Source organism: Phoca vitulina, unplaced genomic scaffold (assembly GCF_004348235.1).
Source record: "Phoca vitulina isolate PV1807 unplaced genomic scaffold, GSC_HSeal_1.0 scaffold102, whole genome shotgun sequence".
In the NCBI taxonomy this organism is placed as follows: Eukaryota; Metazoa; Chordata; class Mammalia; order Carnivora; family Phocidae; genus Phoca; species Phoca vitulina.
The window spans coordinates 1,304,165-1,331,519 of NW_022589805.1; the positions used below are offsets into that span (position 1 = coordinate 1,304,165).

The window sequence follows — 27,355 nt, forward strand, 5'->3', positions numbered from 1 at the left end:
CCCCCTTGGCACTCACTCCCGCTCTGCCCCCAGGCCTATGAGAAGCGCTTCCCCACCTGCCCGCAGATCCCCGTCTTCCTGGGCAGTGAGGTCCTGCGCGAGTCCCGCAGCCCCGACGGGGCGGTGCACGTGGTGGAGCGGAGCTGCAGGCTGCGCGTGGAGGCCCCACGGCTGCTGCGGAAGGTGGGCGGGGAGGAGGGTCCCAGGGGCTGGGCGGTGCGGAGGAGGGGGCCGGAAGGGGTGTGGGGGACCTGGGGGCGGGTTCAGGTGGGGGACGGAGTGTGTGTGTCTAGGTGCCGGTATGGCGGTATGGCGTACTGGGGCGCAGGGCTGGTCTGGGAAGGACCAAGCCCTAGGGATTGATTGATGGGCTGGGGACTAGGGCCTCGGCTGGTGGGCAGGCGTTGGGTCTGGGGGTGGAGGGCGTGGTACAGGATCCGGGCCAGCTGGTGGGCAGGCCCGCCGGGTCTCGGCGAAATCTCCATATCCTGCAGGCCCCCCCACTGTCCCTCCCTTGCAGATTGCGGGCGTTGAGCACGTGGTCTTCGTGCAGAGAAACGTGTTGAACTGGAGGGAGAGGACCCTCCTCATCGAAGCCCACAACGAGACCTTCGCCAGCCGCGTGGTGGTCAATGAAAGCTGCAGCTACACCGTGAGCCTGCGCCCCCAGACCTTGCATCAGCCTAGATCCCCCTCCTCTGCCCCCAGGGCCTTGGCCTTTGCAAGATGCAGGACACTGGCTTCCATCTGCAATTCAGATACACAGCTGATACTTTTTTGTTTGTTTAAATAGTCTCAAGTATTGCTTGGGACATACTTAACAAAGTATTATTCACTGTTTATCTGAAATTCAAATGTGGCATCCTGTATCTTGTTGGCAAAACCTGGCAACCTGCCTCCCTCTTCCTTTTCTCTCTCTCCTTTCCTTCCTCCATGAAATGCACCCTCATTTACAGTTTCTTCATCTGTTTTAAAATGGGGTTAATGATTGCACCTATCACATAGGTTGTGTTGAGGATTAAAGGAAGTGAACTATCCAAACCCCTTAGGAGAGTGCCTGGCACATGCTAAGCCCCGTAGGTGTGTTACCTTTTTTTTTTTTTTAAAGATTTTATTTATTTATTTCACAGAGAGAGATAGCGAGAGCAGGAACACAAGCAGGGGCAGAGAGAGAGGGAGAAGCAGGCTTCCCGCTGAGCAGGGAGCCTGATGCGGGGCTCGATCCCAGGACCCTGGCATCATGACCTGAGCCGAAGGCAGACGCTTAACAACTGAGTGGGTGGCAGCTTTTTATAAATCATTTTTAGTGCAGTATTTCTCAGAGTGAGTTCAGCCAACAGATGAATCAGCATCACCAAGGCTGCTTGGGAAATGCTTGTTTCCAGGCCCCGCCCTGGACCCATTCGGCCTAGGAACCTGCACGTTTAACAGACTCCCGGGTCATGTTTCTGCCCACGGAAGTTTGAGAAGTACTAAGCCTGGGTCTGCGTAATAGCTGTGTCAACAAAGTTTGTCCTTGCTTTTATATATATATATATTATATATAAATATATGACATAATACATACTTTAAAATATATATCTAGAATATATACTAATTATTTTTAACTTGCTTATATATAATTGTATGTTAAATATATTACTCATTTAAATATATTATTATATATCAGTTTTTAAGGGAGAGGCATGCAGACACCAGACCCACTTTCTCCCGTCCTCTCATGAGGAGGCTCTTTGTTCTCTAACACTTTCCATTGTTCTCTGGGTGGGGCTCTAGGTGCTGTCTGCTGTCTGCTCTGCCTGGGCCCACATCACCAAGAGAGCCCCTGGGGCGGGGGGGTGGGCACGGCATCCCCCACACTGAGACCTTGTCATTACCCCTGCCTGGCTTTCAGGTCCACCCTGAGAATGAAGAGTGGACTTGCTTTGAGCAATGTGCCTCGCTCGACATCCGGTCCTTCTTTGGCTTCGAAAATGCCCTGGAGAAGATCGCCATGAAACAGTACACAGCCAACGTCAAGAGGGTAAGGGGTGGGCTCCTGTGTCAGTCACAAGGAGGAAGGTACACAAAACCCGCTCTACCACCTGACAACCCAAGTAACATCGGGCAAGATCAATCCTTAACCTTCCTTGGCCTCAGTCTTCTCATCCATAGAATGGGTATCCTAATAATGACCATAACACACAAGATAGTGAGTGGAAACTATCCGGCCCGTAATGGAGGCACCATAATCATTATCCTGAAGCCCCCTGATGTTTGGGGCTTCTGTAGTGAACTCTGGACAGAGGAAGAGCTTTCTGTGGTGCTTTGTCCTGGTTAAAATGGTTGCTGTGTAAAGATCTCAGACCCATCACTGAGGAGAGAAGCCTGTTCGTGTAATGAAACAGGTGAAATTCATTTTAATGATATATTTTATCCAACGTGTTATCCATAGAAAACTTATTAATGAACTATTTTACATTTTTTTGTTCTGTACTAACTCTTGGAAATCCCATTTCTATTTGACACTCACCGCACATCTCCATTCGGACCGGCCACATTTCAACTGCTCAATAGCCACGTGTCAGGGCTGGGACTGCAGCCAGATGAGGGTGACGTCCAGGCTGACGCCCTTACCCCCCCACCCCCGCGCTCCTGTCCTGGTGCTCACGTGCCTCTGATCTCTCTGGCTTCCAGGGGAAGGAAGTGATTGAGCATTACCTGAACGAGCTCATCTCCCAGGGCACCTCTCACATTCCCCGGTGGATGCCTGCCCCCGTCCGAGAGGAGGACGCCCGCTCTCAGGCTGGCCCGAGGGATCCTGGCTCCCTGGAGGCTGACAGGCCCGGCAGTGCCCCAGGCCCTGCTCCTGAGACAGTTCTTACAGACGGTAGGTCCCTGTGGCGGAGGCCAGCTGGCCAGCTCTGTGCCCTTGGCCACCCCTCCCCACCGCCACCCAGTCCCCACAAGCCTGCTTAGGGTTTGCTCACTCCATGCGGGGGAGAATTGCTTCGGGTCCCCTTGGGCACGGGTCTGGGACCTGGAATGACTCAGCTTCCTCCCTTCCCCGCTGCTTTACCCTGTCTTCCTTCTGGCCCAAGAGCCAGAACTGATTTATTTCTAAATCAGGAATTGACCTGATATGGTGCCTCAGGGCTGCCCTTTTCTCTGTTTTTTTTTTTTTTTTTCCCCCTCAACTATTTTTAATTATATGAGTAATGCATGTTAAAAAAAAATTCAAATTTCTTGGAAGATGTAAATTAGGAAGTAAGACTCCTTTCTTCTCCCTCGAGGCCATCCTCGAGGACCCAGTGGTTCCCTCTAGAACAAAAAAAGTCCAGGGCTGGAGGTCAGTAGGCATCTGGGTAAGCAGAAGCAGGAGAGATGCTGGTGGGGTGCAGTGGGGGAGCCTCAGAGTGGTCCGAAGTGAGATGGGAAGGGAGCGTGAAGAGGATGAGGGCGCAAGCACAGGCGGGGCAGGAGATACCAGCATCCTTCTGGCCTCTATGCGGCTGGTGTTTTGTGTTCATATTTCCTAAAATTATCTAGGCATATATATGCACATAATATGTGCATACATACACATATATACAGGCATGCATACGTGTATAACTTACGGTGAATCAGTGAAAGCATGTTATACATTCTACTGGATGTTTTGCTTATTTTCACTTCTTAATGTTGCTTGAACAGTTTTCTGTGTCATTGCTTCTGTCTCAGCACTTTGCAGTATTTCATGGTGTGGTTGTACCATAACTTACTTATTAATAAACATTTATTGATTATTGATTATTTTTAGTTAATTTAGCTAAACTTCTAGTGATGGACATTTAAGTTTCTATTTTTAAATTTTAATTTTATTTTTTCCCATTTGTTAAAAAATATAAATAATATAGTATATCTTTCTACTTAAGGTTGTTTTTATATTGGTATGAGTATATACGTAGCATAAAATTTTTTAAGTTGAATTGTTGGGTCAAAGGTTATATGCAGCCGAAATTTTGTCAGATTTACCAATTAGGCCTACAAAGAGGTCGTACTAATCAATGTTCCCCCCAAAAGTGCATAACTGTGTCTGTTCCTGATCTCACCCTGCCTCCCCACAAGACTGTTACTAAATGTTTTAAACTGAGGGGTGCCTGGATGGCTCAGTCGGTTAAGTGTCTGCCTTCAGCTCAGGTCATGATGCTCAGCAGGGGAGTCTGCTTCTCCCTCTCCCTCTGCCTCTCCACCCTCCCAACCCCCTCTCATGCATTCCATCTCTCTCTCTCTCAAATAAATAAATAAAATCTTTCAGAAAGCAAAAAGTGACCACTGGTAGATGAGTGGGGCCAAATATTATTTTCTTGTGCTTAGTGACTCCGTATTGCTTTTTTGTGAATCTCTGTTCTTGTACTTTGTTTATTTTCCTATTTGCCCACTTATTTCTTACTGCTTTGTAAGAGCTCTTTGTACTGAAGGCAATTAGCCCTTTGTCATATTTTAGGCTTTTGTTGACATGGGAAATGTTCACAATCTAATGTTAAAATTAAAAAAAAAACCCTAGGACACAAAACTACACATACCCCATGAATTCAGTTTTAACCGTATGCATTAGTGCTCACGATGATTTAGTCTTTCCTTTGGGGCCACTGAAGTGTAGGGCTTGGCTTTCTTGGAGATATGCTATGTAACTAATAATATATCTGGGGCAGTGTTTAGGGAGAACAAAATGCATTTATTCAACAAACATTTATTCTGTGCCAACTGTATGTGCACTAGCTGGCTGCTGTGGTACGTGCACTTTTAAAATATTTAAAAAAAATTAAAACCTCTGCCCCTTCTTGTGCACATTATCCGGTGGTCAAGCCCTGTGCCCTACTCATTTTGCACCAGGCTTTTCCTTCCTTGTCTGTCTGTGCTGTCCAGCAGCAGGCAGGTGCTCAGGATGGCTGGCGAGAGGCAGAGTCATGCCCCTTCCACCCTGCCCTGAATCACTGGGCCTTTGTGCTCCAGAGAAAGGGGCCTTGACAGCCGCATAGAGGCCGGAAGGATGCTGGTATCTCCTGCCCCGCCTGTGCTTGCGCCCTCATCCTCTCCACGCTCCCTTCCCATCTCACTTCGGACCACTCTGAGGCTCCCCCACTGCACCCCACCAGCATCTCTCCTGCTTCTGCTTACCCAGATGCCTACTGACCTCCAGCCCTGGACTTTTTTTGTTCTAGAGGGAACCACTGGGTCCTGCTACTGGTTGTGCACACAGAGAGAATGGGCTGTGCTCATGGCGGCTGCTCTTTGTGGGCCGCCTACCCACTGCTGAGATGCTCCCATGCTGGTGTGCCTCACCATGCCCACATCTGCCACCCCAGCAGTTAAGAGTGGGCACCAGGACCTCCATGTTGGAGCCCAGCCTCTAAATGCCTGCACACGCTGACCCCAAACAGCCCAATTGTGTAGGACGGGGACTGAACACTGGGGATGATCTACGCAGCTCCCCGGCTATATTTTGGGGTCAGGGCTCTGTCAACGAAAAGCCTCAAACCCACAAGGGGGCTGGGAGGTGGGAAGACAAAAGGAACTGTATCTACTGACCATCTCTTTTATGCTGGGTGCACCACATGCATTCACTTGCTACTTAACCTCTCTTGGCCTCAGTTTTGTCTTCCATGAAGTGGGAACAGTAGTGTGCCCGCCTCACAGGCATGTTGGGAGAGCTCACTGAGATGATGCCTGTCTAGAAACAATGAGCACATATTGTTAATATCTTCAGAGGGCAGGACAGCCCCAGGGGGTGGGAATTATCTGGATTTCCGAGGGTCAAAGGACACGTCACTTGCCATAGTGAGATCCAGGCTGGCCCTACCATGAGTTTTCAGAACCACCTTGGAAATGGTTTGGCAAGACTGGAGGATGTGGAGCCCATGTGGCTGTTTTTCGGTGAAAGGGCCACTGTACTCGACGTTTCAGATCCGAGCCGGACAGTAAGGCAAGGGTTCCAGAAAGGGTAGACCATGTGGAGAAGAGAGTGGTATTGCCCTCTGGTCCTGAACTCCCCCATCTTCTCCTGCAGAGGACAAGCTGGATGCAGACTACATTGAGAGGTACCTGGGCCATCTCACGCCCGTCCAGGAGAGCTGCCTGATCCAGCTTCGGCACTGGCTGCAGGAGACCCATAAAGGCAAGGTGGGTGCAGAGCTGGGGTCTACGAAAGCATGTTCAATGACAGCTACTCACCTCAGGCACTGGGGGAGGAAGGGCCAGGTAAATACGCTGATGTAATTAGCAATCCTGGAAACTTGTATTTTGCTTTCTTTTTTTTCTTTTTTAATTTAAATTCAATTTAATTAACATATACTATTATTATTAATTTCAGAGGTGGAATTCAGTGATTCATCATTTGCATATAACACCCACTGCTCATTATTTTAAGCACCCTCCTTAATGCCCGTCACCCAGTTACCCCATCCCCCACCCATCTCCCCTGTTTTGCCTTTTTATTATGTATTGTCTCATGTATCTATAACGTGTGCTGTGCGTACCATTGATCGTGGGCTTTCTCATCCTCTGCACTGATGACATTTGAGTCTGGACAGTTCTTTATGGAGTGGGGCTGTCCTGTGCACTGCAAGGTGCTGATTAGCATCCTGGCCTCCACCAGTAGATACCAAGAGCTCTTCTCCCCCAGCTGTGACAACCAAAAATGGCTCTAGACTCGAAGTCCCATCACATGAATGTCCATTGTGCATGTAGGTCCCAAGCATGGACTTGACCTTCGGCTCTGTTGAATAAGAACTTCGAGCTTGCCCTTCCTTCCTATCCCCTCCCCACGCTGGGGTGGGGGCGGACAAGGGAGACAGGGGGGCAGACAGGGAGTTACTTTCATGTTGGGCTGTGATTAACCTATCTGCCCCTGTTTTCTCATCTATAAAAGGGAGATGATGCCGGCATATGCCATCTGCACTGAATTACAAGGGACAACGCACATAAAGTGCCTAGAGTCGTGTCTGGCTCAGGATGAGCACTCAGAAAAGGGGAGCTTTCATTGGGGCTGGGTTTCCCTTGCCTGTTGCTACTTGCCTAAGGGAAGGAAGGAGAGCTGGCGGGGTCTTACCCTGTCACCTCAGCCTATTACTTAGTCTCTGGGTTCTGTGTGGTAGGAATGCAGCTTGAGTCAAGGCAGAAAATAAGGAGAGGAGTATTTATTGTCTCATATAACTGTTGAGCAGGGTGTATTCATTTTCTAGGGCTGCTGAAAGAAAATGCCACAAACTGAGTGGCTCGAAACAACAGAAACTTATTCTCACAGTTCTGGAGGCCAGAAGTCTGAAATCAAGGCGTGGGCAGGGTTGGTTCCTTCTGAAGGCTCTGAGGGAGGGTCTGTGCCATGCTTCCTCCCTCCTGGTTTCTGGTGGCTGCTGCCAGTCCTTGGTTGATAGATGCGGCACTCTAGTCTCTGCCTCCATCATCATCCCATGGCCTTCTTCCCCCAGTTTGTCCTGTGTCTGTGTCCCAATTCCCCTCCTGGAGTAGGGCCCACCTACTCCATTGTGACCTCATTTTAGCTAATTATATCAGTATAGACTCATTTCCAAATAAGGTCCCATTCCGAGGTTATGGGTGGATGTGAATTTTGAAGGAACATCATTCAGCCTCGCACAGGGGCCCATGCAACCTGCCTCAGGGATGTCCCGAACCAGGACTCACACATGGTTGGGACCCCTGAGCTCTTGTATCTGTTTGCTTCTGCTTCATCCCCGTCAGACTTAACTTCCCTGTTGAGCTTGGAGCTGTGGCTGCCCGTGGCTTGCAGGCTCACCTTTGCCACTGCAGAGAAAGGGGTTTATGAAAAAAAAAAAAAAAAAAAGAAAAAAAAGAAAGGGGTTTATGACCCATTCTTCTGATTTAAATTGGGTTTAAATCTGGGTTGTGCCACCCCTGAGGCCATGAGAGTGGAGTGCTGATTGGCAACACCAGCTAAAACCAGGATGGGTGCTGGGGAGTGGGGAGGAAAAGCAGCTCCCCAAAAGAAAAGAGGTACATGAGGAGGGAGGAGCGTCAGGCAGCCCAAACTCACAGATTTTCCCTACAGTTCACCCCTAGACTGCGTCATGGTTAAGTGTATGGTCCTTTTCCCAGCTAAGTGTTTTGCAGATAAGACAGGAGCTACTCATTCTCCATAATTTTGTCCACTGGGTTAGGGAATACCATTCTACGGCTTTCTCCTTCTTCTCTCAGATTCCCAAAGATGAGCACATTCTCCGGTTCCTGCGGGCTCGTGACTTCCACCTGGACAAGGCCCGGGAGATGCTGTGCCAGTCCTTGAGCTGGAGAAAGCAGCACCAGGTGGATCTCCTCCTTCAGACGTGGCGACCCCCTGCCCTCCTGGAGGAATTCTATGCGGGGGGCTGGCATTACCAGGACATAGGTGCGTCCCTTTACCTACATAATGCAGAGCGCACACTTTGGTCACTGCCAAAGGCGCTTTGAAGGCTACTTTTCATGTTAGCCTCTTATGATTTTTCCTTTTGACTCTCCTGGGCATCTGGAGATGCCCTTGGGGTTCACCCAGCCATGAGAAAAGTAGGGCCGGAATAGACATTTGGGCTGGAAGCAACGTTTCTCACGCAGTGGCTGCGTTAGCTCAGCCTTGCTTTTGGTCTTTGAGACCCCACACATAATGGCTGCGTGATTTGCATTAGTGGCTGGGGGCTGCCGTAGCAAATTACCACCAACTGGGTGGCTTAAGGCCATAGAGATGTATCTTATAGTTCTGGAGGCAGAAGCCCAAACTCAATGTGTGGGTGGGACCATGCTCCCTGCAATGTCTCTAGGGGAGAATCTCTCCCTGCCTCCTCCAGCTCCTGGTGGCTCCAGGTGTTCCTTGGCTTGTGGTCATGTCACCCCAATCTCTGCCTGTCTTCACATGGCTTCCCTCGGGGTGTCTCTCTGTGTCCTCTCCTCTTCCTGTAAAGACCCCAGGTCATTGGATTTAGGGGCCACACTGATCCAGTAGGATTTCATCTGGAGGTCCTTCACTAATTTTATCTGCAGGCTATTTCCAAATAAGGTCACATTCAGAGGTTCTGGGTGCATGTGAATTTTTGGAGGACACTGTTCAACCCACCACAGATAACTTCTCTCTGTTTCTTAAAGCTGCCCTTGATTCCAGTGCCCATTATGCTTTTCAATGCCCTTTATGTAGAAATTCATATATATATCAATTAAGGTGAGTGCTTGACTCTCCTGAAGAACTGGTTGGAGCACTTTATTTTAATATGCAGTCAATCCTCATTATTCATGGATTCCATATTTGTGAATTTGCCTACTCACCCAAATTTATTTGTAACCCCCAAATCAATACTCGGGGTGCTTCTGCAGTCAATTACGACCATGGGCAGAGTGGCAAAAAGTCAGTTGTCCGATCTTCGTGTCCTCAAGATGTCCTTCTGCCTTTTTGTTTCAGCTCTCATACTGTTAACAAGAGTCCTTTTTAAAGTCCACTTAGTACTACTTTTTTTTTTTTTTTGCAATTTTGTGCTTTTGTGTGGTGTGTGTGTGAGAGATTTTTGCTGTTTAAAATGGCCCCCAGGCAAAGTGCAGAAGTGCTGGCTAGTGTTCCCGAGCACAAGAAGGCTGCAATGTGCCTCACAGAGAAAACACGTGTGTTAGATAAGCTTCGTCCTGGCTTCAGTGTGGTGCTGCTGGCCGTGAGTTCGATGTTGATGTATCAACAATATATACCCAATAAAGTCTCCTTAATTAGCAATAAAGTGTCCTTAATGAGCATGGCCTCTGAGGCTAGTGCACCTGAATTTAAGAAATTCAGGACAAAGTTATGTATCTCAGTTAACAAAAATGTTATGTCTAGAGGCTCGCAGGGACCTTACCCCATGTTTTTTCTCGAAGCGATGCTTCACTGTTCCCTAAGTCATTGTTCAAGATCACTTTAGAAAACATCACTACCATGAGTAATAAGAATCGACTGTATTCGTATATTCTTCCTTATTTTTCCTATTCGCTTTGGTTGACAGAAAGCTAAGAGCCAACATTATCCACTCTCTCCATATTCCTTCCTAACATGGTTCATCTCTTCTTTTTAAAAAGCTTTAAAATAAACATTTAATTTTAGGACAGGTTTTCAGAAAAGTTGCTGAGGTCGTACAGAGACTGCCGCATGCCCCTCAGCCAGTTTCCTGTGTGATGTAAATCTGTCTCTTTGACACTTGGACACTTTGCTTCTTTTGCCATAACTGGTGTCAGCCCCTCTTGGGAGCAGGCAGAGCGTTCTCGAATAAATGGACGGGAGAGGTAAGCTGAGCCACAGCCTGGCACCGCCTTCTCTGAGGAGAAGTTTGGGCCTGCCCTCTCACCAGCACCCCTGAAATAATGTCCCTTCTCTTTGCTCGGCCTGCCTCGCCTTCAAAGACGGCCGCCCCCTCTATATCCTGCGCCTGGGCCACATGGACACCAAAGGCTTGATGAAGGCCGTGGGGGAAGAGGCGCTGCTGAAGCACGTGAGTCGGGGTCCCCACTCCCTGGATCCTGGGGCTGCCTGTGGGTGGGGCAGCCAAGTGAATGTTTGCCAGCACATTCTCTACTTTCCAGGTTCTTTCTGTCAACGAGGAAGGACAGAAGAGATGTGAAGGGAACACAAAGCAGTTTGGCCGTCCCATCAGGCAAGAACCCCAGCCAAGAGCAAATTCCCCTGAAATAGTGAAAACAGCCAAGGTTCATTGGGCATAGACGCTGGCCAGGAAGCATGCTAGGTACTTTACAGAAATGTCCTCTCTTAATTCTTACAACGATCCTGGGAGGCAGGGACTATTATTGTCCCTGTTCTTTGTGGAGGGGGAAACGGAGGCTCAGAGGGGCGATGCTCATCCAAGCTTGCTGCTAAGTGGGTAAGTGGCAGAGCTGAGATTTGAACCTGTTCCTGTCTGTTTCGGGCTCAAGGATGTGAACCCCTGTGCCACATCACCCCCTGGACCTTGCTTTGTGAGGCCAGCTCTGCCCCACCCCCAAGTGCCACCTTGACTCTGTCTCCCAGGCAGATGGACTCGCAGGTGTCACGGCACATCCAGTAACCTCCGCCCCTCTCCGACTCGCCCCGAACTCAGTTTCCCACATGAGTACTTACAGTGGCACTGAACCTTTCTGAACCGTAGCTTGCTCATCTATAATGTGGGAATAATATCACCAGTCCCAGGGTTTCTTTATGCATCATCAAAAACGACGACCGTGGAGGGATAACGCAAATGCGTGTGTAACACTCTGCAGCAGGTGCTCTCCGAAGTACCTGATTCATGTTGTCCTTATTACACCCCAGGGGGGAGGGGCAGGCAGCACCTGCTGCTGCAGCTTTTTATCCTGACGTAGCCCGATCTTTGGGAAAATTAAGTTCCTTTGTTGTTTGGAGCTTTCCTAAGGGGACATACATTGGTTGGGGTGAGAAATCGATCAATCAGCGTCCTGATCAGAAGTGGAATTCACCCGACATGGCTCAGATGACAGGGTGTCATGAGGGACTCCTTGCAGCGGTGTGGACTGGATGAAGGGAACAAAGGCAGGATGGAGAGGCTCCTGAGAACTAGCCGCTGCAGTAAAACAGTCATTTCCCTAATGAATTAGTACCAATGAAACGGAGGCACAGAGAAGTTAAGGAACTTGGCCAAGGCCACACAGCAGGCGGCAGAGCTGGGATTTGAATCCAGGCCATCTGGCTCTGGAGTGTGCTCTTAGCAGTCAGCACCCTTTCAACAATTGGTAGCAATAACTGGCTTTTATCGAGTGCGTGCTATGGCCTGTCCCTGCGGAGAGCTTTACACATACTACCTCATTTAATCCTAACAACTGCTCGAGATGGGATTTTTGCTGTCACTGCCACTGTCTTGATGAAGAAGTTGCCCATGTCACACAGCTCTCGGGGGTGGAGGTGACACTTGAATTCAGGTGCCTAGCCTCAGAGGCCAGGCTCTGAACCTCCTCCTCACATGGCCTCCCCAGCTAAGGGTCGGGGTGGTAGGATCCATGGGAGTGTCCTGCCCCTCTACCCCCAGCCCTGCCTTCCTGAGCCTCTCCATCCATTCCTGTCTGCCAACTCCTGAGACCCTCTGAGGGTGTCAGGGGCCCTGGGAGGTGGTGGAGCAAGCGGGAGTGAGTGGCCCGTCTCTGCTGCAGCTCTTGGACCTGCCTGGTGGACCTGGAGGGTCTCAACATGCGTCACCTGTGGCGGCCGGGGGTGAAGGCCCTGCTGCGGATGATTGAGGTGGTGGAGGACAATTACCCCGAGACTCTGGGTCGGCTGCTCATCGTGCGAGCCCCTCGTGTCTTCCCGGTGCTCTGGACGCTGGTGAGAGCAGGTGCCCGGGGCCAGGCTCCTGCCCGGTGGAGATGACCGAGGTGGGGGGTGGGTTCCCTCTGCCTGCTTGTTCCATGTCATTTCTTCTAAGTCACAGCTTTATTGAGCTAGAACTCATTGACCATAAGGTCCAACCTTTCAAAGTGCAGAATGCAGTGGTTTTTAGTAGATCCACAGGGTTGTGCAACCATCCCACCATCTAGTTCCAGAACATTATCAGCACCACAAAAGGAAGCCATGTAGCAGCCCTGCTCCTCCCCGCTCCCCAGCTCCTAGCAGCCGTCAGTCTGCTTTCTGTCTCTATGGATTTGCCTATTTGAGATATTTCACATAAGTGGGATCATACAATATGAGGCTTTTTGCATCTGATTACTCTCACTGAGCATCATGATTTCAGATTCATCCACGTTGTAGCATGGATCAGTATTTCATTCCTTTTTAGATCTGAATACGATTCCACCATATGGGTAGACCATGATTTATGTATCTGTTGTCCTGCTTTGTGGACACTAGTCACACTCAGGATTGTACAGCGTTCCCAGGGTTCCTGTGAGTTGGCTCCGAGGAGTGTTGGGATCCTGTGCTGTAGGGATTTTAAAACTTTTTGCCCAAGACCCACAGTAAGAAATACACGTTATGTTACAACCTAACACAGACACACACGCGTGCCTGCACACACACACACACACACCTGAACAGATCAGCAAGCAATGGTTACCTTAACTACGTACAACACCCTCTTAGCTCTTCTATTCCATTCCATTAAAAATAGGCTAGTCACAATGTGCTGAATCAATCTCACAACCATGAGCAGGTTGTTACTGGCAACTGAAAACTACTGCCCCGGGGCCTTGCTACTGGTCCACAGGCCCCTCCGAGGATTCAGTGCTGCAGAAAACCGGAGAACTGCTGCTATAAATTGAGGTGCAATCAGGATAGACATTTGAGAGTTAAGTGGATTCAGTGTTTCACTAAGCACCTACTATGTGCCAGGCACCTTCCAGGCCCTGGGGATTCGAAGTAAACAAGCCAGCCACTGTGTCTCCCCACCACTGTCACGGGGCGGGGAGAGATAAAGCAGATAACCCCACACAAGCAAACACTTCATGGTTCCCCGTGGCAAGGGCGTGAGGACGTTCAGGGTTCTTGGAGAGGCTAAGTCAGACAGGGGGTGACGTAGGGGGTAATTTAGATTGGAGAACTGAGGAAGGTCCCTCAGAGGAGGTGACTTGTAGCTGAGACCCTAGGAAGGAGCAGGAATCATGCAGGGAAGGGCAGGAGGAAGGATGGGCCAGGCAACCCACACAGCATGGGCAAAGGCCTAGAGGCAGGATTGTACTTGATGCTTTTTGAAAAACTGAAAACCCAGTCCAGAATGTTTGGGGCAAAAAGGAGCAAAAGGGACAGTGGCCCTGGCAGAGGCTGGGAAAATGCTCGGGGACCAGTGCTTGCCAAGTCCAGGCTGTGGTGAAGGTGGGACTTTGTCCTGGGGCAGTAGGGAGCCATGGAGGATGGTCAGCACGAGAGGATGTGAGCAGACTTTTGGGGCAGAATGTTCTCTAGCTCCTGTGGCTACTTCAAGGCTCTGTTGGGGCTGGGCTGGGGAGCAGAAGCTGTAGGAGGGACGGGCAGGACCTGCTCCTGAAGTTTTTTATCTTGAAATATCCTGATCTTTGTGAAAGTGAAGTTCCCTTGCTATTTGGAGACCTGTAAGAAGATGTATATTGCGTGGTGGTGGGAGCCAGTCACTTAGGGTTCTGGCCAAAAGTGGGATTCGCCCCAGTGGCTTAATGGGGATGTAACATGAAAGAACTCCTTGCAGAGGTATGGGCAGGATGGAGAGGCCCCTGGGGCTAGCCCCTGCAGTGAACCCTGACCACCCCCAGGGGGCTGGAGGGATAAGCAGAGGGAATGACATTGTTACCGAGCCCCATAAGAGCTGGAATGGGGTGGAAGTGGGGGTGTCCAGGGGCACTGAGGTGGGAGAGGGCAGGGGAGGAAGTACCCTGGCCTCTTTCTCTGTTCCCACCTCCCATCTCCTGCTGCTGCCCCCCACCCCTGCCCAGTGGCCACACCAGATGGAAGCTGGTGGCATAGAGCCAGGTTGCCGAGGCCCGCAGGTGACTGCTTCCCGGGGTGGAGGCTGAAGGAGAGTGACCACACAGGTGGGATTCCCGGTTCCCTGTCCATCTTTGGCCTGTGGCATTCCTTGCTGAATTGGCTGGTGCCCTGCCAATATCAAGTCCTCCCTTCCTGCCCCACCTATGTACCTCGTCAGATACCACACCAGCACTGGGCGGGGGGGGGGGGGGGGGGGGGGGGGGGGGGGGGGAGTGTGTGTGCCGTGAAAAACAATGGATCGACATGCAGCTTTGAGTTCAGCATTGAAATACTTTCCATCTGGGGTAAACAAAACAGGATCATCCATACAGTGGAATATTATTTAGCCATAAAAAGGACTACGACATGGATGAACCTGGAAACCATGATGCTGAGTGAGAGAAGCCAGACACAAAAGGCCACATGTCGTGTGCTTCCATTTCTATGAAGTGTCCAGAACAGACAAATCCATAGAGACAGAAAGCAGATCGGTGGTTGCCAGGGGCTGGGCGAGGGGCATGGCGAGGAGCCACTGATGTGTATGAATGTGTAAAAGGAATGGGGTTTCCTTTTGGGGTGATGAGAAGTCTTGGAATTATAGGAAAGTGGTAGTTATACAACATAGTAAACGAACTAAAAGCCATCAAACTGTTCACTTTAAAATGGTTAATTCTGGGGCACCTGGCCGGCTCAATCAGAAGAGCATGCAACATTGGGGCTCCTCGGTGGCTCAGTCAGTTGAGCGTCTGACTTCGGCTCAGGTCATGATCTCGGGGTCCTAGGATTGAACCCTGTGTTGGGCTCTCTGCTCACTGGGGAGTCTGCTTCTCCTTTTCCCTCTGTCCACCCCCCCCACCCCCAGTCGTGCACTTGCACTTTCTCACTCTTTCTCAAATAAATAAATAAAATCTTGAAGAAAAAAAAAAGAACAGAAGAGCATGTGATGCTTGATCTCAGGGTCATGAGTTCGAGCCCCACATTGGGTGCAGAGATTATTTAAATACATAAAAACTTAAAAAACCAATAAGATAAAATGGTTAATTTTTTGTGATGTGAATTACATCTCCATATAAAACAAACAAACAAAAACACCGTTCCATCTTGTCTCCTCTCCCCCACTTCAGATCAGCCCCTTCATCAATGAGAACACCAGACAGAAGTTTCTCATCTACAGCGGTAGCAATTACCAGGGCCCCGGAGGCCTCGTGGACTACCTGGATAAAGAAGTGATCCCTGACTTCCTCGGGGGAGAGTGTGTGGTGAGTGTACGGCTGCAGGGCCTGGGCTGTGGCCGCGGGAGGAGCCAGAGATTGCTGGGGCGGGGCTGCAGAGGTCCAAGGAGGCTGGAGTGGGGCCCTCTGTTGTGTGTGTGGGTGCTGGTACCTGGAGAGGTCATGCTTTCTCTTTTTGGGGGGGCAGGGCTTGTTTTCGAAGCTGCCCCAAAGAGAGGTGAGTTCTCTCCAAAGGAGGGGCCTTACCTTGTTTCTTTCAAACATAGTGATCCAGATGGAAGTTTCCAGAAGCCCAGAGACCAGGCCAGTCAAAGGTTTACCTTGGTATTCCCCACTCAGTATGTTGCTAGGCAGCAGTCAGAGTTTACCTGCTGACTTTGCACCCTCTGCTTCTGGGAGAGGTGACTCAAACATCCCAGTGGTCTGGACCCTGGAGCTGGTGTATCCAAAGGGATTTATTCCCAACCCACAGCCCCATGGAGTGGGAAGATCGGCCAACTGCTTCAAGGGGAGGCAACCACAGACCCCTTCTACTGCCTCCCCCTGGGGGTGAGATGACACAGGAAGGGGTGACCCTGGGTCACGACGGTCTTATCTCATCTGGCTGTGGGAGGGCAGGCCCCTCTCCCTTCTCTAACAGAATACCAAACTCCAAGCTTACTTGATTTCTGAATTTAAAAAAGGCATTTCCCAGGAATTTTGCCAAGCTTGCCCCATTTTCTCAAGCTTGTTGAGATACATATGCATGATTTATGTTTAGCAAATGGGCTTCCAAGACCAGCATGGTAATAAGAGACATGAGCCTGGGGGGCCCAATAAACATGGGTTTGTGCCCAGGCTCAGCACTTTCTGCTGTGTGATCTCGGGCAAGTGGCCCGACCTCTCTGAGCTTCCATTTTCCTCCTCTGTGAAACGGAAGGAAAGAATAATAGCTTCTATTGCATCGTGGTTCTGGAGAGTAAATGAGGTAATGGAAGCCCTGCACCCTACTCACTAAGGGGTTGCTGTGACAAGTACAGTTTCAGGGGTCACAGAGCACCCTTCTGTGGGTCAGCCAGGCCTGCCACCTTTGTCTTTGTCCCTCAGTGCAATGTCCCTGAAGGAGGGCTGGTCCCCAAGTCCCTCTATCTGACAGAAGAGGAGCAGGGGCACACGGACCAGCTGCAGCAGTGGAGAGAGACCTACCAGTCGGCCAGCGTGCTCCGAGGGGCCCCCCATGAGGTGCTGGGACCTGGCCTGGGAGGGCCCGCTGGGATGGGGTGTTGTCTTAGGCCAGGGTCCCCTGAAGCAGAGCCTGAGATGAGGGTTCTTGTGCCAGTGATTTGTTGAGGGTGAGCTCTCGGGAGAAACCTGTAAGGAGAGGTGGGACAGGGTGGGTGTGGGGATGGATGTAAGCACAGGGGCGATACAGCCGAGTCTTGCCCAGCCTGATCTGAGGGGAGCACTGGGCTGTGCAGAGCATGACAGATGGGCAGGCCTTTTGTACTCTCATGTCAGTCCTCGGCTGTGGGTCACCCACCCTGTGACAGGGTGGGACCTCCCAGCCATTTCAGACAGAGGCAGGTCCATTTGCCCAGAGCAGTTCTTAGACAGTGGAGGCTGGGGGCCTCAGCAGCCCATCCTCCCTGCAGTGGGGACTGGACATCCAGGTGGGTACCCCACAGCACCTACTGCAGCTGACCTCCCCATCCCAGCTCCCCGCTCCTGGTGGGATTCCAGATGGGACTCTCAGACTATGCCTTCCCCTCCCCCCCACCCTCCATGCAGGTTGCGGTGGAGATCCTGGAGGGGGAGTCAGTCATCACCTGGGACTTTGACATCCTGAGAGGGGACGTGGTGTTCAGCCTGTACCACAGCAAGCAGATGCCCAAGCTTGGCCCCCAGGAGCCCGGGGCCAGGGCTGGCGGGCAGCTGATGGACAAAGGCTGGGTCCTAGGTGTGGATTATAGCCGTGTCGAAGCCCCTCTTGTCTGCCGGGAAGGGGAGAGCATCCAGGTTCGAACTCCTTTGTTCATTTATTCATTCATGATACAGGATTGAGTGCTCACTGTGTGCCAGGGTTCTGGCCCTTGACCTCAGGGACCCTGTAGGACACTCAGGGAGAAAGGACTGACAGATCCAGAACTCTGGGGACCCCAGGATCCCAGCCTCAGAATCCTCTGGGACTCTTGTCAAAGATGCAGGCTGCCAGGCCCCATGCCAGGGGCGTAACTCAGAACCTCTGGGCACGAGGCCTGGACTCTGCATCCCTCACCCTCTCCCAGTGATTTCTGATGTGTTAGTTTCAGAACCTATGCAGCAGAGATGCTCTAAGTCTGGGGACAGAACTCAGATGCATCTTGGAACATGAACCCCCCTGTTACTCACATGCTCCTCCAGGCCACGGCTCACAAGTGTTAGATCACCAGCCCCACTCATTCACTCACGCTGCACAGACTCCGGTGAGCACAGCGGATCTCACCCAGGGTCCCTGAGCAGCAGGCTGTCTTGTACCTCAAACACCAGCACCCCTAGCCCTCCCTGAACTTGCTCTTGTAACAACTAACACCCCCATTCTCACCGCCCAGGCCTTCCACCAACTCTAACCAACCTGCCAGCTCTCTGCCCAAATCCCTCCTGGGGCAGCACAACAAAAGCCCAACAAAATCCAGGCGTTTAACCAACTGCACCTGTTCTCCTGCCACCACAGCCCCACCCCAGGCCTCCACTCCCACCAGATCAGAGGGAGGCTCTCAGTCCCCACAGATACGGGGTAACAGCGGAGGGGTCAAGGATGACTTCCGGAGGCCCTGCGAGGAAGATTTATGGGTGCGCTGGTTTAGCAAGGGGTTCCCGTCCGTCCCCAGGCGGGCCAGAGCCTCAGGCAGGACTGCTGTGTTTCAGGGCTCCCATGTGACCCGGTGGCCTGGCATCTACTTGCTCCAGTGGCAAATGCACAGTCCCCCTGGCAATGTGGCCTGCAGCCTCCCGGGTGTGGAGGACGTCCTGACAGCCCTGCACAGCCCTGGCCCCAAGTGCAAACTCCTCTACTACTACGAGGTGCTGGCGTCTGAGGACTTCAGGTAGGAGGGGCTGGAGTAGGGAACCTGGGCAGGAAGGGCCCCCTCCTCCTCTCCAGGCCAGGCCCACAGCACTTCTGAGGCCCCTTCCTTCTGGGCTGGGGGACATTGGATTCATCTTCCCTACTTGCCTTTGAGCTTATCCAGGGGTGGGGCCCCAGCATTGGTATTGTTAAAATTCTCCAGTGGTTCAGCACCTGTGTGAGCAATCAGATCCAACACTGTGTCCAAATGCTGCTTCAGCTGCAGAACCTCCCCTTCAAATGAAACTCTGGACAGAAGCCCAACATACCAGATTGATTGCTGGGGGAAGGGGAGCCCAAGGCCCTCCTATTTGGAACTCCTCTCACTCCTAGAAACCCATAAAACAGGGTAGGACTGTTCTAGAACATTCTAGAATAGTGTCTCGCAGACACATCTCCCCAAGTGTTGCTTTCAGAGAGGCAGGAAGTGTAGTGGTTAAGACCTCCAGCACTCTCTGGTTGCTGTGTGACCTCAGGTAAGTCACTTAAGTGTCTGAGCCTTAGCCTCCCCATCTGTTAAATAGGGACCGCTGAAACCCCTACATCACGGGGTTGTCATCAGGAAGAAATGGTTGGGGGAAGCCTGCCCTTCACTGAGGCATACAGTAAGCACTTGATAGCAAAAATGAAGCAGAGGGTGAGGAGATGGAGCAGGCAGTGTCTTCAAGGCTTTACATTTTATCTTTTAAAAACAAATGTGATTTTGCATCCTGCTTCATGACATATCTCTGTTAGCTTCCGTTTTTCTTTTCTTTTTTTTTAAGTAGGCTCCACGCCCAGCGTGGAGGCCAACATGGGGCTTGAACTCATGAGTTGGACACTTAACCAGCTGAGCCACCCAGGTGCCCCTGTGTTAGTTTCCTTCTAAAAATAATGCTTTATATTCTTTACCATGGAGTCAAATTGAGGCTCCAGGAGGGTGTCGCATCTGTATCCATATGCCAGGTGGAGCTCCAAGTAGCCTAAGGGCACATGCAGCCCAATGTGAGAGATACTGGGCCAGTGTCTTTACTCCAAAGAGAGCCCCACAGCATGGGAGGGCTGGTGATTTCCTCTTTGGGAAGCAGCTTGTTTTGGCCACTGGGCGCCAGTGCAGGGGACAGACATTGTAGACACTAGCACCTGGGGGCTGCTGCCTCCAGGAGGGCAGGTGGAGGCTGAAGGGTGGGCCAGATGCTGCTTGCCAGCCTGTCTGGTCTGGTCCATGTGGGGGAACCTTGCTGCCCTGACCTTCAAGAGCTCACAGAGAACCAGGTCAAGGGCTAGTCCCTGGCTGTCCTCAGTAGGCAGGCATTGGGCGGACCCTGGGGGACCAGACACACAGGGTCTGCCATCATGGAGCAGGAGGCCACATGATCACACCTGTATGTAATTATGAACAGCAGTGGATGCCACGAAGGTACTCCAATCTGGGGTCCTTGCCCAGGGTCACACAGCTAGGAGGTGCCAGAGGTCTCAGCACAGGGTGTTGTCAGAGACAGGACAAGGGGCCTGGCATAGGGTTGGCAGGAGGTATGGGGGAGGTACCTGGGAAGTGACATTGGAGTTGAGACCTAGGTGGTGTGCACACAAATCACCTGGTGGGGGGTGGGGGGGTGTTGTCAGAATGCAGACTGGAGCTCTGGGGCAGCAGAGAGTCTTCAGCTCTAAGGAGCTGCAGGAGGCTTGGCGGTGCTGGCACCCTCTGGGCCATGCTAGATCTCCAGGTCAAGGAAGCCCCTGAATGGTATGTGGCAGGCTGGGATCTTTGTCGGGGTTGGGGGGGCAGTGGGCAGGAAAATGGGTGGAGCCTCGTTTCTCACCGTAACTTCACTTGCTTTTCCCTCTGCACTTGCCCTCTGTGCCTGGGGTGGTTACCAGTCTTGTGGAAAGAACCCTGGGGCCTCATTTGCAGCATCACCAGCTTTTCCACTGCTGTGTGTGGGCCCCAGGGCTGTGTCACCACCAGAAGGTAATGTGCGTGCGACGCCTTTCCTCCCCAGGGGCTCCATGTCCAGCCTGGAATCCTGCACCAGCGGCTTCTCCCAGCTCAGCACCACCACCTCCTCCTCTTCTGGCCAGTCCCACAGCAGCCCCCTGGTCTCCAGATAGCTGGGACTGAGCCCTGTGGGGCAGCCCGCTTGCCTCCTATGTCTGCAAGTGTCCACGGGGTCTGGGACCATGTGGGCTGCAGCCCTGTGTCTGGACACTAAGTTGGGGCATCTGGAGCCAATGGCAATGATCCAGCTCGTGCACTCTCGAGGATGCAAAGACAGAATGATCTCCTTTGCGCTTCACGTAAGGAAAACCAAGGAGTGGGTGGGCCACCTTTGGGTCGGCCTGGTCTGGGAGCTCAGGGATGTCATCAGACTCAGCCTCCCCTCCACCTCTGGCTCTGCTTTTGCTTGGACAGCCTCCTTCTCAGGTGCCCTCCCGACGCAGGGGACCCCATCACCATTAGGCTCAGCGGAAGAGAACCTCTGTCTCCCAAAGTTCCATCCAAGTTCCCAGAACGGAGTTTAATCAGCCTGCCTGGGTCCCACACTGGTCCCTGAACCAATCACAGTTCCCAGGGAAGAGAACACTGATTGGCCAGCAGCAGGGTCCTGTGTCCAATCTGGACCAATCACCATATGGGGATGGGGATGGGGTTTCAATGATTGGTCCACCTGGACCACATGCCTGTTCCTGAAGCCAACCACCTGGTTTGAAAAGCATAAGCAGGTTGCCTCTAGGAATACTGGGGTAGCCCACAAGAGGGAAAGGACGCTGGGTAGGCAGAAGTGACCGTTTTTGCATCTGATTCCATAGCAATACCCTGTGTCCCAAGACATGCATGGTGAGCAGTTATATGAGTTACAGGCTCCACTTCCTGTGGGGAACAGCCCACCTGGACCTGAAATCCATTGTCCCAGCACTTGGCTAGGAAGTCAACCTGACCACCACCGACTTGAGGAGGGTGGAGAGGCCCAGGCAGTGATGAAGTGGCTCTGTCTGTCTTTAAACTCCTCTGGAGGTCCTCCCCCCCCCTTTGGAGCTGTTTAATTATGACTTTTTTTGGTTGTAAGTCACAGAGACCCACACAAAAGGGTAACCAGTCATCATCACGTGCAACTGGCCAGTCCAGGAGTTCTTGCTTCAGGTAAGGCTGGATCCAGGATCTCAACGTGGCATCAGGACTCCCCTATGGGGAGGAGGAGGTTGTGACTTTGTTTTGTCCACCCTAGGGCAAATCTGACCCCTGGAACCAGCTTCAGTATTGACAGACTATTCTCTCATAGCCTTGCTTACAGCTGGGGGTCATCTCTGGTCAACACCCAGAGTCACTGCGTCTCGCCCAAGGGCTAGGCTTACAGCCATGGGGTTCATGCTTCCATGCAGTCTCGGCATGATGCAGCAAGGAAAGCAAGGACTTCCTTGCACACCAACCTCACCTCCAAACCTGGAGCAGAGGGAAGGAGATACCTTCTCAGAGACATCCTTCTCCCTGCAGGGAGGGAGTCTCATCTATCTCTGTTTGCTCCTCAGGTATAGGAACAAAATCCAAAACTGCATCCTGCATCAAGGTGTGTGTGCACATGAGGGAGAGAGGTAGGGGGAGACTGAAAACGTTCTCAAAGCTAATTGCTCCCATGTCACTGGACATTTATCACTGAGGAATCTGAGATATTTTCACCAGTCTTTAGATGAGTTTCTAGCTTGCCTCTAAAACCCAGGTGTGCCCTAGAAGCATTCTGGGGTAAGCTGCCCTGGCACTCCCCACACATTAATTATCTAGGACTAGCACCAGGGAAGGATGGAGAAACCTTTCCTTGACTTGGGGTTCTACATGGCTTGACAACTGGAACCTGGATCTGCTGTGAACAGTCCAGCCTGGACAAAAGGGATGAGCTTCAGGCCTCAGTTCTCCCCTTGAAAGCTCATTCTTTCTCCCTTGGGAAAACTCCAGCTCAAACTGGCTTAAGCAACAAAGGGAATTCCCTGGGTCCTGTAACTGGGATGGCTAAGGGCTTGCTTGCTGCAGGTATGGCTGGATCCAGGAGCACAGTGTCCTCAGGCTCATGTGCTCATCCTCTCAACCTCACCCAGGCCTCCTAGCTCTGTATCTCTTCTCACACTGGTCTCATCCTCTCCTCCACCTCGTGGGAAAGGTGTCTGTCAGCAGCCCCAAGCCACAACCATAGGGCTCACAGTCTCTAAGGTTGAGAGAATTCTCTTCCCGTATCAGATCCCACAGAAGGCTCTGGCTGGCCCTGTTGAGTAGTGTGCTCGTTCCTACAGATGCACTGGCCAAGGGGCTGTGGGTCCTGTGATTGCCATTTCCTCCAGAAGCAGCAGTGGGATAGGAGAAAGCAGATCACCCCAGGACAAGAGAAGCTGGGTCACAGAAACAGCAAACAGCCATGGTGGCATCTGCCGCAGTCCCCCCTTCCCTTGCTGGCGGTTTCTGGGGTCCAAGCTGGAGCTTCATCAATCAATAGGTCTTTCCTCCCTTTGGGAGGTGTGAAATTAAAAATCCGAGGAAGGGCTGCCAAGTTCCTGGCTTCTGTATTTCCCTAGACCCCAGGGTTGGAAGCTCCTTGGCTTGGTTTCTTTCTCCCTCTTGTTCATTAACCTGTTGTGACCAGAACAGAAACAACCCACAAGCAAAAGGATCCTGCCCATGCACTGTGTTTAGGAGGTTGGGTCTTAGAATTTAGACGGGGTGGGGTTCAAACCCCAACCGCCTTTTCACTAGCTGCGTAACCTCCAGCAGGTGACTTAACTCCCCTGTGCCTCAGTTTCCTCATCTGTAAAATGGGGATGTGCCTACCTCATTCACTGGGTTGTCGTGGGACAAGTGAGAGCAGCTGTAGAGTCCACAACCCCAGTGCCCAGCACACAGAAAGCACATGATAAACGTCAGAGGTTATCCTGATGATTTAAGGGTTCTCAACCAAACACTCCAGACTCCTTCCTGAGGATGCCCGCCTGTCACTGTTTCTCATAAAACAGAAGGCTCAGCACCATGAGCATCCAGAGGAAAGTGGGTGTCAGGATATAATTTCCCTCTTACTTTCCCTTTTAGAAACTGCTTGCATTTTCTGAGCAAATCCACTAATCTGGAAGAGCATCATTCAGAGTGGTACTTCCTCCAACTAGCTAGAGAATGTTCTCTCTACAGGCTGAAATACGGGGATTCTGAGAACTTTTATCCCCCATCCTGCACTCTGGAATTGCTCTGCCTGTAAAACAAATTGTTCGACGAGAATACTATAATTCTGTTCCACACACTCTATTTCAGCCAGTAAAACATGATGTTCCTTGTTTGCCTGATCATTTGCTCCAACCAAAAGCATTAAACATTTTAGATTTGGATATACCTCAACTGCCTACTTCCTAAACCCCGGAGGTCTCCCTGGGCTTGTTCAAGAGTTACTCCGCTGTTTATAAGACTCAAAAGCATTTTCACAGGGGCGGTATCACCTTCAAGGGGTTGCGAGTTGGTTCTTTGGGGAAAGGGGGCACATAAAAAAAATCACATTTTTATATATAAAGCACAGATACACAGTAGTAGTTCTCTAGGGCTGCCGTAACAAATTCCCACAAACTTGGTAGCCTAAAACAACCGGAACTGATTCCCTCACAGTTCTGGAGGCCAGAAGTCTGAGATCGAGGTGTTTGCAGGTGTCCCCTCCTAACACTCAGGGAGGATCCTTCCTGCCTCTTTCGAGCTTCTGGAGTCTCCTGGAGCTCCTTGGCTTGTGGCTACATTGCTCCCGTCCCTGCCTGTCTTCACATGGCTTATTCTCTGTGTGTCTCCTGTCTTATAAGGACACCAGTCACTGGATTTAGGGTTCACTCTAAATTTCGTATGATTTCAGCTTGAGATCCTTAACTAATTACATCTGCAAAGACTACTTTCAAAGAAAGTCACATTCTAAGGTTCTGTGTGGACGTTAATTCCGGGGGAGGGGGATGCTATTCAAACGATTGCATATGCATAGGGTGCATACACAGATATATGCGTAGTTTATCAGTGGTATTAAATGCAGATCCCCGGGCCCACTCAGCACTGCTGACTTGGAATCTTGAGGGTGGGTTTCTGGATTCTACTTGCCAGGTATCCAGGTGAAGGTTGAGGGCCCTGCCGTCCATCTTTCTGGGTCACTCTGCCCTGTTCCCTGGGGTTTGACCTATGTCCTAGCGTTATGTCCAAGGACAGCCATAGTCCTGAGTTTGGGGGTGGGGTGGGGGCCCTGTCCAGGGCACTATCTGTCCTTCCTGTGAGCTTCCTTGGGACACACAGCAGGGGTGCTGCCATGCACATCATGCGGTTCTGAAAAGGCTCTCTTGTTTTGGAGCAGAAGGCCAAAGACTGTCACTTGGGGGAGCAGAGGAGGTGTGGTTCTTTGTGTGACTGCTCTAGGGCCCCCTATCTACACTGGCTTTGGTTACCCAGCCCTACCCAACACATACAAATGAGGGAGAGGAAGCAGCCCTTGCCTGCTTTGGTACAGTGCGTGCATTCATTCTCTGGGACTTTTCCATGGATTTCTCTGCAACTGTGGGTAAGAGCTCTCAAAGGACCAGCCAGCATGTGGTGGCTGTTGAGAAAGACAGAGGTCCCTGGGGCAGGCCAACTAGGATCAGGTCTGAGCCATGAGTTATTGCTGACGTCTGTCCTGGGCAGAATCGCCTCCCCAGAAGCCTCCTGGGGTTTGAAGGGCCCAGAGAGGGCAAGTCACACTAGGGCTCCCTTGTGGCCCAGAGGCTGCCTCTGGGACCAGTTCTTCCTCTGAGGCCAGGGCCCAGGTCCAAAGCAGATTGCTGGGGCCTCCATGGAGGCAGGTCTCAGAGCACTAGCTGCTGTTGGAGTTTGGGCAGGGCCTGGAAAGAGCCAGAAGGAAAAGTGCCAGGTAGCTCTCAGGGATATGAAAGGCGGCTGTGGCTTTCAAACTTCTCTTCAGACCATTTCCCCCTCTCCCCACTTCAGTGCCTCCCCTCCCCCACCAAGGCATTCCCAAGGAACGGGGGTCCCCAAAAAGCATAACTTGAAACCTCTGACTTAAGAGTTTCCTGGAGCCCAAAGTTTTCTGAGACACAGACCCCTTTGCAAATCCAAGGAAAGCTTTGGGCATCACACTGGAATGTTCCCATATCAGGGCTCCTAAGAGCCTTGGAAAGCCCACCCATTAAGCCCAGGATTGAACCTTTTTCTGGGGACTTTCCTGATGCTCAAGTTTTATAAAGAGCATCCCAACAGCCACTTGTTACCATGGCAACAGGACTCTGGAGGTTCCAAGTCAGGCCACCAAGACATCTGGTCCACATTCTGTGCCCAGGGGTCTTCCATCACTACCACAAGGTGGGGAGGGGATTCTTGCACCACCATAATTAGTCCATGTTAATCCCTAACTACCAACCCCAAAGCTTGATGACGAGCTCTTGTATATATGTGTCAACACATGCCCCTACCCACCACCAGAGGTAAGTGTCAGAATCTCAAAACACCTTTCTGCCACTGCTCCATGCCCCATCCGCAAATGCCCGAGTCCAAAATGTGCCTCTCCTCGAACAGTATGAGTGTTAGACTCTGTGGGTTGCCAGAGACCTCAAATCCAACACAAAGTGCCTCAAGCAAAAATGGGGATTTACTGGTCCGTGTAATTGGTCCAAGAATGCTACCGGCTTCAGGTACAGTTGGATCTAGGGGCTTAAATGATGTCCCCCTTTTGTCTTGATTTGGTTCTTCTCCACATTGGCTTCACTCTCCTTCTCCATGTAGCCCACACCCTGGCAGGTGGACAATCTCAGCAAAGTGTTTTTCCCCAAATTCCAGGGTGGGCTCTGGTGAACCAACTGGGACAGGGGACTATCTCCGACCCATTTATTCATGCCATCTGGTACTTGAAGAGATGGTACCAGCCAAACCAGAGGGATAGAGAATGGGGGAGAGGTAGTGCCCTAAAGGCAATGGGAGGGAGGCTCATGGCCGTGGCTCTCAGTGTCCTGCGCACCTTCGCTGGGCATTCTCATTACCACCAGGAGGCGTCTGGATGCAAGAAACTGCAAGTTTCTGGTGGCTACCTCTGGTTGCTGAAGTATACTCAGCCTCTGTGTAGGGCAAGCTAGACAAGCCAAGGAGTTAACCCCCAGGAGAAGCCTCCACCCCACAATGACAGCATGTCGGCTGACAAACACCCCACCAGAGGCAAAACCCCAAGATGTTCTCTGCATTCTCCCAGAGACCCCAGGTGATGGAGCCTGGCTGCCCACAGTGGGGAGCCGCTCACTAATGCACTGTGTACTGGCTGCCTTTCCTTCCCTACCTCACTTCCCTGCCCCCACCAGGGCTTCTTGGGGTCACCTCCCAAATAAACTACTTGCCCTCACATCCTTATCTCAGGTTCTGCTGCTGGGAGGGATCCAGCCAAAGACAGGGCATTTACTAAAAAAAGAGGGCCTGGGTGTTGGGCAGGCATGATAGATACCCCTATACAAACAAGGGAGGGTGAATTATCCTAGTCGTTGGACCAGGGACCCTTCCAGCACACCACAATGGACCCTCTTGAGCTCCCTCTGGCCTGAAATCCACCAGACCCATGCACAGCACCTTAACCTCCCAGCTCAGCTGCCAGCCCAGCCAAGGACAGAGATGCCCTC

At 51.5% G+C, this 27,355-nt stretch overlaps 1 protein-coding gene across 1 annotated transcript in view; it reads left to right on the forward strand.

Annotated features, from left to right (window-relative positions):
* SEC14L5 (SEC14 like lipid binding 5) overlaps positions 1-24,465 on the forward strand; it is a 39,341-nt gene extending 14,876 nt beyond the window's left edge. Inside the window, exons 3-16 of the mRNA XM_032397718.1 lie at positions 34-183; positions 521-652; positions 1,895-2,023; positions 2,677-2,869; positions 6,029-6,141; positions 8,194-8,383; positions 10,384-10,472; positions 10,564-10,634; positions 12,136-12,307; positions 15,541-15,675; positions 16,735-16,869; positions 17,416-17,643; positions 18,532-18,710; positions 20,713-24,465. Of these exons, the coding sequence (XP_032253609.1) occupies positions 34-183; positions 521-652; positions 1,895-2,023; positions 2,677-2,869; positions 6,029-6,141; positions 8,194-8,383; positions 10,384-10,472; positions 10,564-10,634; positions 12,136-12,307; positions 15,541-15,675; positions 16,735-16,869; positions 17,416-17,643; positions 18,532-18,710; positions 20,713-20,821 (2,025 nt within the window). The 3' untranslated portion in view covers positions 20,822-24,465. The remainder of the gene's footprint in view (positions 1-33; positions 184-520; positions 653-1,894; positions 2,024-2,676; positions 2,870-6,028; positions 6,142-8,193; positions 8,384-10,383; positions 10,473-10,563; positions 10,635-12,135; positions 12,308-15,540; positions 15,676-16,734; positions 16,870-17,415; positions 17,644-18,531; positions 18,711-20,712) is intronic.
* The last annotated feature ends 2,890 nt before the right edge of the window (positions 24,466-27,355 follow it).